Source organism: Pagrus major, chromosome 3 (assembly GCF_040436345.1).
Source record: "Pagrus major chromosome 3, Pma_NU_1.0".
Lineage (NCBI taxonomy): Eukaryota > Metazoa > Chordata > Actinopteri > Spariformes > Sparidae > Pagrus > Pagrus major.
In genome coordinates this window covers 909,147-922,937 of record NC_133217.1, presented here as the reverse complement: position 1 = coordinate 922,937, position 13,791 = coordinate 909,147, and the positions used below count along the sequence as shown (strand labels likewise).

The 13,791-nt window shown below is 41.2% G+C and overlaps 1 protein-coding gene across 1 annotated transcript; it reads left to right on the top strand.

Annotated features, from left to right (window-relative positions):
• Positions 1 to 11,326: 11,326 nt before the first annotated feature.
• On the top strand, positions 11,327 to 13,791 carry LOC140994093 (uncharacterized). Its single transcript, XM_073463667.1, has 8 exons — positions 11,327 to 11,366; positions 11,697 to 12,176; positions 12,248 to 12,364; positions 12,563 to 12,628; positions 12,903 to 12,956; positions 13,118 to 13,183; positions 13,289 to 13,360; positions 13,615 to 13,791. Exons 1-8 carry the CDS (start codon positions 11,327 to 11,329, stop codon positions 13,689 to 13,691), a joined length of 972 nt encoding a protein of 323 aa, XP_073319768.1. The 3' UTR covers positions 13,692 to 13,791.

Sequence of the window (13,791 nt, the reverse complement as noted above, 5' to 3'; positions counted from 1 at the left end):
CTGCCTGACACAGCCAGTAACCACATCCTCAATTTGCTGTATGTGTGTGTAGACTGATTAGTCGCTCTCTTGGTGTAATGAGCTCTATCACATCTCCTTATTTGAATCAAACCTTCTGACAGCGAGTCCAAAACATCTGAACAAAGCAAACTAACACACACGAGGAGAAATGAGTGATGATCAGAAGAGATTCAGGAAACTACTGACAGATTTCCACCGAACTTGGATCCAGGAAATTTCTCTCACTTGTTGTCAGATAGTACGTTTCATCCATTCTCCACCAAATATGGTGCATAGTTTACTTAGACAAGCCTCAACACACCCTAAGGATTCATCACTGATCATTAACCACAAAAGGACAAAATAAGTTCCTCAGCGTGGGTTTTATGTCTCCGGGCGTCTGAGTTCCTGTTTTCAGTTCTGAATAAAGATGCGGTCACTGTTAGCGTCCACGTATTCAGTCACTGAGTCTGTGTGAGAATGATGGCGAACATCTGCAGCTGCCTGGTGGCCTTGTTTGTTCTGGGCTGTGATGTCACTGCAGGTAAGATTGTTTAAAAACTGATCACTGATCCTGAGCGATGCCGTTTCTCATTTCTGTATTTTCTGTTTTTGTCTTTTCTTAATTTGTATTCAGTGTTGTCATTGACCCCTCACTCTGCCGGGACACACACACGTGACAAATGTAAACAAGTTCAGACTTTAATGTCCAAACTCTGATATTTTTCTCTGAATTATTACTTTTCTGTGGCCCAAATCCTCTTTCGAGGAGACATCACACGTTTGTTAGTAGTATCAGTACATATATACGTCTTCTCTCTCTACTATGTGTTAAAACTCGTTGTTGTGTGAAAACAACTTAACACCAGTTTCATTTCCACCGTGACACTGACCACAGAGCTCCTGACTGTGATGGAGGGGTTGGCTGACGTGTTAGTGAGGCCATGTGGACCTCGAAGTGGAGGTTTTTCAGAGGCTCACTTCAAAACTAATGTTACATTGTTATTGCTGATTTTTTGCATGAAAGTCTGTCGTGGCAACTGACAATCAGTCGCTTGTCTGGTGCAGATGAGAGTCGGTCAAAACACCGAGTTCGACACAATATTTATTTTCTTAAAGTTCTTTTATTGCTCGCAAGCAAGAGTCAGTCATCAGCAGCGCACAGAGGATGACTGAAGAGAGGCCGTCTCCACTCTGACTTGCAGACAAAAATGCTGCTTTTCTTGAAACGGTTTTTATATTGATTGTAAACTCTGTTTCTTTTACAGAAATAAGGCACAGTATCATCAGGGAGCATCAGCTCATCGTTCTCAGCTGTCCTCTCTCTGCTGAGGGAAACGTGACGTGGAGCAGAGAGACGAATGGAAGCAAAGTTGACATACTGACAGCTGATGGTGACGAAGAAAAGAAACACATCCATGACCTGGATGGACGATACTGTTTACTGGCAGATAAGTCGCTTCACATCCTCAGAGCTGCCGTCTCCGACTCGGGAAGATACTTCTGTAACAGCGAGCCAGCTGTGCAGCTGACCGTGCTTGAGTATGGTAACATCAAACTTTAATAAAGTCCACAAACAAACTGCAACCAATCCTCGCAGGTCACGAAAGACAGCAAACTACGATTGATCGATGACCAACATGCAGTCTGTCATGACTTGGAAAGAATTTATTACTCAATGAGCTGCTAATCTGACACAGGGAAAAATATCACAATGTAGAAATACTGTGTTTTACTTTGTCTTCCAGTTGCTCCTAAACACCTGAAACCAGCTCTTGGTTGGATATTTGAAAGACCCAGCCTCCCCCTCCTCATTACCTTCATCATCATCGTCATCATCCTCCTCCTCCTCATGTCGACTGAGAGGTGCAGGTTCAACAGACGAGGTAAATAAAGCCTGAACTGAACTCGTTTGCAAACAGTTTGTCATCAAACTATAATGTCGTTAATCACTGATTATTGTCCGGATTACTGAAACTCTGACGTTCGTGTTCTCGTTTGGCAGTGAATGAAGGCAAAAAACAGCATGTGTATGAAGAGATATGGGATGATTCACTCATGGTAAGAAATGTTACTGCAAAACTACCAAAGAAAGTCCAAACTTAACTTTTCTTTATGTTGATACTTGATGCTTTGTTAAGATCTGATCTGGTTTAGGCACAAAAACACTTGGTTAGGGTTCAGAAAACAGGTTTCCTTAAAAAAACACCTGGATTTGTCACCATAAAAACCAATGGTGATTATCCACCTTCCTGTGAAGAATAGCCAGTTTTGTCGCCACAAAAATGGCTGGAAATATCCCCACAGAGTCGAGCATCCACGTAGCAATGACTAAGATTTTTAAGATGTTTCCCAATCCAAGCACAGATGGTACTTTCTTCTTGCTCAGATTTAAAGTACTGTTTTGTCTATATGAATGTTACTCTCCATTATTTTATATCTTCATACACAATCATCTCAATCATCATGTCAACCCTTTTTTATTTGGCAGGTGGAGCTTACTCCATGACCCCCTGCAGGTAAATAAAAAGACATGTTTCTGCCACCTTACAGTTTATATGAATAATACAGAACGTGTCTAACGAATGCCTGTTCTGTTAATTTTTCCTCAATCAGCAGTTACATCACGGCTGAACGGCTCCACGTACGCTTGACTGGGGAAAACCCGAAAGCACCTGGAAACAACAAAAGGGACCGGGGTCAAACTGAGGCCGGGAATCTGACATCACTCATGATCACCGAGTGAAAGCCAATGAAATATGATGTTTCTGCAGCGTCACTCAAGGCTGAAATAACGTAAAGATAATGTGAATGTAAGGTTGTAATTGATGGATTCGGGAGTTGCCTACAAGAATACGGCAACCAATCATGTCAAAAATGAAATGGACTTTTTCTGGGTTTCATCCAAGATGTATTTGGTGACGATATAAAGACAGTCGAGTTGTAAAAATTGAAGATATGTGTGGCCTCGTCCAGTGTCTCTCAAACTTTGTACACCGTGTAGCACCTCAGAAAATATCAGCCTCTCCAAGTAACACCATTACGGCCTCTCCGAAATCAACACAGAAGTTCATGTTTTTTAACGTACTCGATTCCAGACCGAAATATTACGGAGGGGAAGAGTTTCACAGGTGCGTCGGATGTCACAGGTTCCCACGGGAGTGAACGGACTTCCGGTCGACTCGCCTCCGTAACACAACGAGCACCAGCACTGTGACTGTTGATTAAAAAAAGAAAATGTTGAAAATGTCCAGTATTGTTTTTTTATTTTGTATTGAAGTTTAAAATTCTCGTATTGTGACGGCCTTAAAGGTGCATTATGTAGTTTTGGAAATGTTTTGGGTTTATTTAATTAATAAGGGAAAAATATATTTAAGTGAAATATATATATATATATATATATATATATATATATATATATATATATATACATATACATATACATATATACATACATACATACATATATACATATATATACATACATGGGACTGTAATGGGATACATATATATATATATATACATATATATATATATATATATATATATATATATTCAATAACTGAATAAACAAGCCGTCCTCAGAGTGCATTACAGTCCCCAGAACGCTGTGTGGAGCTAGAAAAGTGGCTGAACTCACAAGATTTCCTGCAATTATAAATAAAGTAAAAACATTGTGTTGTCCTTTGATGACAGTTTGTCAAATCAATGAATTTCTGCCCCAAAGTTACAGAATGCACCTTTAATGTGATGTGAAGTTTGGGAAATACCAAAATGAGGAACTGGATTTGATAAATTTGGAGAAAATGCTTTGTGTCTTTTTCCTGATGTTGTCGGCCTTCGGTCTTCTCCTGTGCACCTGTTGATCTTAAGAGTGCAGAAGCTGCACTCTGTTATTAAAATAACACATTCAGAGGAATCGGACGAGTCTGTTCTTGAGAATTTCACACTTTGACTTTTGCATGATGTCACACTTCACACCTTCTGTCTCCACCCCGACCCAGTGAAGTGAAGTGTTGTCTGTTAGTGATGACAGCGAGTACAAAACACCAAAACAGAGGAAGCTTTAAAAGGGACCGAATGATTTGACGTGTATACAAGACGAACATCCCAACGAGAAGCAAAGCAAAGAACTGAGTGTTGTGAAAAAGTCAAGACGTAGAAAGCAGAACTGTTGAACTTCTGAAGACACGTTAAAGCTGCAGTTTTGTCTCCCCCTTGTGGCAGAAAGGTTTCTCTTCAATAAGCTGCACAAAGCTCCTGCAGCAACTCCTCTCTTCAGTTCCAGATTTAAGCATTTTAATTTCCCTGGTGTGCTGCCAGATACAGAGAGATTGTTCTGGAGGGTAAACGTTGAGTCAGTAATGTGTGAGCTCGTTTGGCGACGGCTTGTTAAGATCATGTTTATCATGGAAGTCTTCAGTATCAATGATTTCTACAGCTCTCATGTTTCTGTTACTGTAACTCAAACCATCGATTGAGGTGATTATAGAAAGTAGCTCGGCCTCTTAACTTCTTCTGACTGATTCTGGTTGATAACAGCTGGTGACTTTTCTGGGCCCATTTCAATAGGACTCTGATACAACCATCAGACTCAGCCACGAACACTACAGTGGGAAAGTCCAAGGAGCTCAGCATCGATCTGACCGAGCTCATTATTGATGTGAACAAGTCAGGAAAGTCACTTGGATCCATTTCAGAGCCGTTACAGGTCCCAGGATCAAGTATAAAGGTGATGGCACAGTTGTGTCACTGCCACCATCAGCAATGCTTCTTTTCCACTGGTCTAACATCCCACGCAAACCCACTAAGACCGGCTTATGTGTGACATGAGAATACACTCGGCATTTACACCCGACGTCTTTCCAGCCGCACAAAGTGATTCACATTATTAACATCCGGTGGTGGAGCGTCAGTAAGGAGTTTAGGATGTGGTCTGTTGTTCTCTGTTTCTGGTGAATTCAGGACGTGAAACGTGACGTCAGTGACGTAGAAACGTAGCGCTTCAGATGAAAATCACAGCCTTGCCTGTGGGAAGTGGGAATGGGGTCAATAGGAGAGTTTCAGCGGGTTGACATGCGTTTAAAAAAAATTAATTTTTAGTAATTCGTGCATTAATGAGCATACTTTTCAGAAGGTCGACATCTCTGTATTATAAATCCTTTTTTTGATCCGTCTCATGTTATATTCTAATCAAAACATCATCAAAACTAAAACAAAAGGTGAAATATTTCACTTTGTGAGTAATGAATCTAGAATATACGAACTTCTCCATGAAACTCTGTTTTAAGATGCACCTGTACATCTTTAAACTTTTGACCCCGACATGTAAAAGCGTCACACTCCACAGGACCCATCCAGACACGTTGTGGATTGAAGCTTGAAGCCGTCGACGTGATGAAACGTGAGCGCGATGTCACGACTGGAGGATTTTTATTTGCCTGACTTCTCTGATTCGGGTCTCGTCTGTGGAGGCAGAGCCGATAATAACGCTGCAGCTCAGTGTGCGGTGCATCGTGTTGACTGTGTTGCAAAGACGACACAAACATGTTTCACACAGAAGTCAAACCACAGCACTGTGAGGGTGTTAGCTTCTATAGATATAGGGTATTTTTGTTGTACATGATGTGCTGTGGCTCTTTCCCACACTAGCGAGAGGTTCACTTCCTCTTTTCTGTGTTACCAGCTGGGTGTTTGGCAGCAGAATGACGAGTCTGAAGTCGCACCACAACCGTAGACGACCACGTCAGCTCTTTCTGAGAGCCTGTGCCTGCTCACACGTTGGGAACTTGGCCACACACAAAGTCAAAGAATGAAATTGTGTTTCTCTTTGATGAAAGCTTGTTTCTTCAGTTTGTTCAAAATCAGTGAATTTCTTCCCCAGAACTACATAATGCACCTTTAATGTGTAGTTAAAATAGCAAAATGAGGAACTGGATTTGATGAATTTGGATGAACTGTTAAACCACAAATGACACAAGTGTTAGGTGGTATCAAGCAGCTTTATGTATTTTCCCTAAATGATGAAAACACGATGTCGCCCTTCACACCTACTGACTCCACCCGACCCAGTTCCTGCACTCGTGTCCACATCCTTCTCTTTTTGCTACCATCATTTATAAATAAAGTCAGTTCACTTCTCGGTGTGACTCTTCTCGTTCTCATGACCTTTGACAGTCGATGGCACCACTTTTGTTTTACTCAGAAACAGTGAGAAGTTTTTGGAGCCTATATTTGCTTACAGACGGCGCAGATGGATTTGTGAGATCACGGGATCTCTTGCCAGGCCTAACACACAGTCGTTCAGCCAATCAGGTTCCTATGAAAAGGTTAGCGTAGCTTCTTTAGCATCAGTTCTACCCTGGAGGGTTTATTTCATCCAAAGAAGAGCAGCGAACAGCAACTGACTCCAGGACGTAATGTTGGGAGTTAATGTTTCTACAAACCACAGATACGTTCGAGGTTGACACTCGTACCAAACTTGTCATATCAGGTTCACATTATATGTTTATTAGCTGACTTTCACATCAGGAGGTGGAGGGTGGTGGTGTTGTTACAGCCAACAGCGCTGCCACGTGGGCGACTCTGTGGGGAGACTTCCAGCTGTTCCTGTGGCGACCAAAGACGGCTATTTCTCACGGGATGGCGGACCATCTCCAACCGTTTCTGTGGCGACAAGAACAGCGGGAAATCTCCCCACAGAGTCAAACTGCAGTCACCTACATCTTATTGACTTTTACTAACGTCACCACCATCTTCTCCACCTCCTGATGCGACAGACAGCTGATAAGCGTATAATGTGAACGTGAAATGACACGTTTGGTACAAATGTCGACCTCGAGTCTCACCACTAGACTCCGTGATCGCTGCGACCAAAACAAGGTATTTTAATCCAAATCCAATCCATCCAATGATGTTTTTCTCACCCTAACCAAGTGCTTTTTGTCCCTAAGCCTAGCCAGAGCATGAACACAGCATTCAAGCTAAACAAACGTAAAGTTGCGACATAACGAAACGTTCAGTTTGAACTTTTCTGTGTTTTTTCATTCTGGTGATTGAGCTGGTATCAAACCTTCTGCTGTGTCAGGTTACTTTGCACCATTAGAAGTTGTCTAATTAGCTGTTAGCAGCTTCTGTGTGGTGTCTATCCAAGGATGAACACACAGATATCACTGGATTACCTTTAAACTGAAGAAATATATCTGGTGGCCACTTAAAACGTCTCTGAACTCAGAATCACCAGAAACCACAGACATGTTTAACTTTTACGTTTCTTCATGTTTAATTTCCAGTTGTTATGTTGTGACGTCACTGTTCTGGTGTCGTTCAGACACAATAAGCGACAACTTTCTCTGCAGCCGTCTGCAGCCCTCTCACGTAGCTTTGACACCACCGCCTACGTTACGTCCACTTCCTGACATGAAAGTCGGCTCATACAAAGCATGTGAAACTGATATGACACGTATCGTACGACTGTCAGTTTAGTGTAGAGGACACATACAAATCACAACATGTGTGTAGTTTGCAGGAACATAAATTGCTCTGCCATTGTATTTATCTTAAAAAAACATATCAGGCATCATAAAAGTCGACATGACTCAGAACAAGTCTCAGCTCAGCTCATTAAGGCCTGAGTGCACATATATTTGCAAAATACACAAGTCAGTTATCTTTTGAATGATTTCCTGACTGCGGTGCATTAAATACACACATACTTTAATCACTTTCCAGCTCTTGAGACTGTTTCTTGAGCTGCTTCAGTATCAGATGATGTAATCATTAACTTATATAAAACACAAGATGATAAAAGCTTCGTCTTTCTGCAGAATTTGTGATAAGTGAGTAACTTCCTTGCTGCTTGTGTCTGATGTTATTGTATGACTGACCAATAGGAAGTGTTGGTGTTCATTAGTCAAAAAAAGAAATAACAAAGATAAGGACTGTGTGGGTTTCTGTTGTCAGAGGAACACGTGTGAACGCCCAGACAGCTGAGTTCCTGTTCTCAGCTCAGATGGAAACTGTGGTCAGTTCAGTCGCTTCGGTCTGAGAGAAGATGAGGGTGAATATCTGCAGCTGCCTGTTGGTCTTTGTTCTGGGATGTAATGTCACTGCAGGTAAGAACATTCAATTATTAGATTGTGTTCGGTGCGTCCGTCATCACTGTTGTTCACAGTTGTAATTTCATCGAGTGTTGGAAGTTTGTGGTTCAACACCGACGTGATGTTCACTAGAAGTTTAACAGCCTGTAGTCAAAGTGACGGAAGTTGTTCACATTAGTTCAGGAAGTGCGTTAGTACGCAGTCGTGATATATTAATATAAATAATTGCAGATAAAGAACCAAATCAGTCAATCTCATGACACTTTCCAAACTGAGCAGGTCTAGACCCAACATTTCCCCCACGAGCAAGCACTCGGTGACAGCATGGAGAATAAAACTGCCTTTTAACAGGAAGAAACCTCGAGCAGAACCGGACTCAATGGTGGGCAGTCCGTCTATCCAACTCGACCAAATCTGGTCCAATTTCTGTCAGAATGCCACCGGACACACATTGTAAACAGGAACTCATTCAGCCGCCAAAGTCAAAGCTGGTTGAACTTTAGTTTTCACTCATGCAGAAGTCTGAGACGACTGTGGCTGAAACCAGGCCTGCGTCTTTAGTCTGAAGATGTGGTTTCAATGTAGGAAGTTCACATTCAAGGTCACGTTCAATAAGTGCTCAATAACATGTGATTCTGACTCTGATATTAAATCACTTTTGAGTTTAGAAATGCAGGCAGATGTGTATTTATTGTAAAATTGTAAATTGTTTCTTTTGCAGGAATAAAACATGAAATAGTCGAGGAGAAGAGGCCGGTCAAACTGCCTTGTCCTCACTCTGTGGAGGGTGAAGCGACGTGGAGCAGAGAGACGAACGGAGACAGAGTTGACATTCTTACTGTTGGTGGTGACACGGACACGGACAAGAAACACATTACTGACCCAGGCAAACGATACAATTCACAGGCAGATAAATCACTTCACATTCGCAGTGTCAACATCTCAGACTCTGGAAGATACCTGTGTAATAATGAAGCAGCTGTGGAGCTGACGGTGATCCCATCAGGTAACATCACACTTTGTTTTCTCTTCTTGTTTCAGCATCATGTTTCTAAGCTAAATGTTTAGCAACTATATATATTACAAGATATATCATCATCATTATTCATAATTTGAACACTGAAGACTTACTTTTAAATTCATGCCTCAATGGACGGGCAGCAGAAGGTAATTCACTCCTGATGCTGTAGAGAAGCATTTTGTTGCACTTCTGCATTCAGGGCCGTCCACACCGAGGACGCGACTATAACTATAAGTAGATTGTTTAAAAAATCGTTTTAACTCAGGTGGACAGTGGAGTTCACAACACAACTATAAGGACAACGACAGGACTGGATCAAATCATTGGGTTCTGAATCCATCTGAACTTACAGGACCATCAGTTAGTTTGATTTTAGGGAACAGGACTGATTATAATACTGGTTTCTAAATGACCTCATTTATGTCAGCTGACTGATGGCACTTTCAGTTGATACGTGTGATCATTTTATGATGGTGCATAACATGTATCTTGTTTTGTTTGTTGTGTTCAGGAACAGTCAGACTTGATGCCACAAAGTGGACCAGAGTCACTCTGTATTGTCCTCATGATGTTGGAGGATCACATGTTCCAAAATGGAGCACAGACGAGGGTGAAATACAACAGAACCAACAGGTTTATGTTTCAAAAGTGGACAAGACGTTGACTATAATAGACGTGCTGCCTCGTGACTCTGGACTTTACTACTGTGATGGAAAACCTGCTGTTTACCTGACTGTGATCAAAGGTGAGACATCTGAGAGAGGTGAGAGACAAGAAGTCAGAGGAACAGAGAAATATGAGTCAAATATTAATCATTTTAAAGAATAATTCATGATTTGGGGAAATGAGCTTTTTAATTGTCTTGCTGAGAGTTAGATAAGAGGATTGATGCCACTTTCATACCTGTCTGTTAAACATGAAGCTCAGCTAGCCAGCTGGTTAGCTTAGCAGAAACACTGTTGTCCTGTAGTTCAACGTGCCTGCTGTGAGCTCCTCTCTGCAGCTGTTTTTAGACGTTAAAATATTCTGAACTTTGCTCAGAGCAGCTCGGCTTTTTCCAATAATTACATCTGATCTGACAGTTGTGCTTTTAGCAACGAGTCTCTGTGTGATCGGCTGCTTAGAGGTGCTGGTCAGTTGATTTTGTGACCTTTGGACAGAGGCAGGCTAACTGTTTCCCCTGTTTCCAGTCTCTGTGCTAAGCTAAGCTAAGCTAAGCTAACAGGCCTCTGGGTGCAGCTTATTTAGTGTAAATACATGAGTGGTGTCAGTCTGCTCAGCTGACTCTCAGAGAGAAGTGTCTGTTATTCCTTTACAAAGTTACTGCAGACAGGTGAGTTCATACAAGGCTAAATAATGCTGAATTAAAGAGGAAACAACATCTTCTGCATTCAGCTGTTTATGTCGAGAAAGACCAAAGACTTTTTATACTTCTGAGTTTGAGTGTTTGATTTCATCTCTCTGTGGTAAATGTCGTCTATCTCACACTGAACGTACCGAGGCTCCACCTCCACCTCCACCTCCAGCAACCTCAACACCAACAACTCAAACTGAGACTAAACCAACAACAAGACAAACACGTACGAAGAGAAAGAACAGGAACAGTACGATAAAACAGGGTTTTTACATTGATGAAATCTAAAAGAGCTCAAAGACAAATAAAAGCAACAGCATGAAGCCGTGAGGAGCAGTTATTCAGACAGATACAGAGATCTACAGTCAGTGCTGACTGGCACCTTTGACACTGTGCTAAAATTAAACCTGTGAGTTTGTGGTTTAATGAAGGAAGTCGAGCGCACGACATGCTCTGCATGCAAGTACAAGTTATGAGAACAAATCACCACAATAATGAAAGAGGTCTGTCTCAGATATGATGAATGACTTTGTCTCATTATGTTTCACATCATGTTTAAATATGAAAAACCTTTTAACATGTAAGATTCACAGGATTCACATTCAAGATCTCCACAAGAACAAACCATCACATCACACACAGCTACACAATGTGTGTTTACATGAACTAGAAAACCTCATCAAGTCGCTTCAATACTATTTAATTTAACTTTTTCATCATTTTATTTCAAAGTGCTGTCAGATGACAACATTTTCACTGATTTAGCTTGGACACTATTTAATTTAGCTTGTGGAAAAATGACAGCTTGAGCTTCACCAAAACTAACCGCAGTGACATTTTGCTGTTGTGTAGATGTGGATTGTCAAAGATACGAGCAAAGCAACACAGTCAGGTTAACGTTACACTTATGACTGAGTTATAACACCATTTTAAGAAATCTACAACAGAGTCATGGATAATCTCTTTGTTGAAGCCGTTTCAACATAAGAACTTTTTGATCGACTGTCTCCATCTGGACTTTAAATGGTGATTGACAAATGTAATCGCTGTTATATCTAAACTCTCAATACAACTCAATGGTCCATAGTTAGAGTACATTACTCTGAATACACAAATCAGAGTAATATTTCCACCAGTCGACCAGAATGTAACAGGAGATATTTTAATTAAGATTTTTACTGGTCATTAATGTGTTGTGGACATGTTTGATGTACATTTTTAGAAAGTTTGTTGGGATTACCTACTGAACTGATTATTCTGCCCCACTCGCAAGGTAAAAAGACAAAGACAACAACAACAACAACTCCGACAACAACTACTACTGCAAAGTCGACTACAACACCGACGCCGACGTCGACTACAACACCGACGCCGACTACAACACCGACGCCGACTACAACACCGACGCCGACATCGACTACAACACCGACGCCGACGTCGACTACAACACCGACGCCGACTACAACACCGACATCGACTACAACACCGACGCCGACTACAACACCGACGCCGACTACAACACCGACGCCGACATCGACTACAACACCGACGCCGACGTCGACTACAACACCGACGCCGACTACAACACCGACATCGACTACAACACCGACGCCGACTACAACACCGACGCCGACTACAACACCGACGCCGATTACGACGAAACTAACCACAACAACTTCAACATCACCATCGTCAAGCACAGGTAGGTCTACAATGAGGATCTGAAGTCTTACCAAGTGTTACCGAGTTATTAATTCTTACTTTGTCTTCCAGTCGCTCCTACGGACCATCAACCACCTCTCACTTTGGTGATTGGTATCATTGTCCCCTCGCTCCTCCTCCTCATCATCATCATCTACTTCACTCAGAGACGCAGGTTTAAAAGACAAGGTAAATAAAACCTGACCATGTAGAAACACAGTATGTGTGTTACATATTCTGCACACTGCAACATGTTAATTTACATTTTAATACGCTTTTTGTAAAATGACATCAGAAAGTCAGATACAGGTTATAACTCATATGTTTTGTGTCAGATTATCAGTGATTATTACTCATTACTCAATAGTAATTCAGTCTTTTTCACAGGAACTGAAGAAAGATGCAACGTCTATGAAGAGATACAGGATGGATCAGTGTTTCAGCCCACAAACGGTGAGAAATAAGAAGTGTTTCATTCTTTAAAATGCTGCCTTCCTCTTTCTGTCAGGATCAAGACTGATGTGAAATGAAATCTCACACTGATGTTTTTGTGCTGTTTCCTAAAGTGCACAGACAGAGAAGAAGTCGCAGCTTATTAGTTATACTTATACGAGTTATACGACTTGAACCAAGACTTTAAAGTTTCATAAGGTGTATTAATGTATGTATCTATGTACCACTTCATATATACAAATGAGTATTGTTCTTTGTTTGAATGTTCCTGCAGGTGTACAGAGACTCCCTGGACCGACAGACACATACTGCCTGGCAGACTTTCCAGGTGAATAATTCAACATATTTTTCCACAACCTTTATGAAACAGAAAAAACTGAGCAGTCTCTGAGTGTTTTGGGGGGTTCAGCATGTAAATGTTTTTTATTGGGATAATGGATCCTGTCGTGGCAACTGAAAATCATATATGTATATTTAATCACTTCATAGGTGGATCAAACCAAAACGATCCCACGTATTCCACTATCACTGATCCACCAATGGAAAAGACGACCGGTAAAGACTTTGACATTTACAGTCACACATTTTAACATTCAACCAAATATTCTGTTGCATATATACTGATATACGGTCGACAAACCGTTATTGTTTTTTTCACAGACACATCTCGACCTGACGAGTCCCCGTACTCTGTGATCTGTGAGACTTTCCCTGGTGGAAACAATAATAAAGGTAACTTTAAGCTTTAGCGCCTAATTTTGCTTTCATGGTTTTACATGTGAACTCTGTAAATACACGAGTTTATGACATGAGATACTAAACAAGGCGGATTACATTTGCAATTCCAAATAAAGCAAAATAAAATGAGAACAAAGTGCAAATCTACAAAAACTACAGGTGGGAATTTTCCATTCAAACGGCCGATTAAATGTAAAATTGGAAATAACAGGAATCATTTCTTTGTCATTTTCTCTCTCGATCCTCAGGTTCCTCACAGCCGACGGACAACACGTATTGTTTACTGCAGAACCCCAAAACACCTGGAAAACAACAACAGCTGTAGTTTGACCTGAATTGAGTCACGTGTTGTTTGTGTTGTTTGTGATTTCATACATGTGATTTTTTTTATAAGGAATCCCCGACTGACAAACTTTGGTTGATGA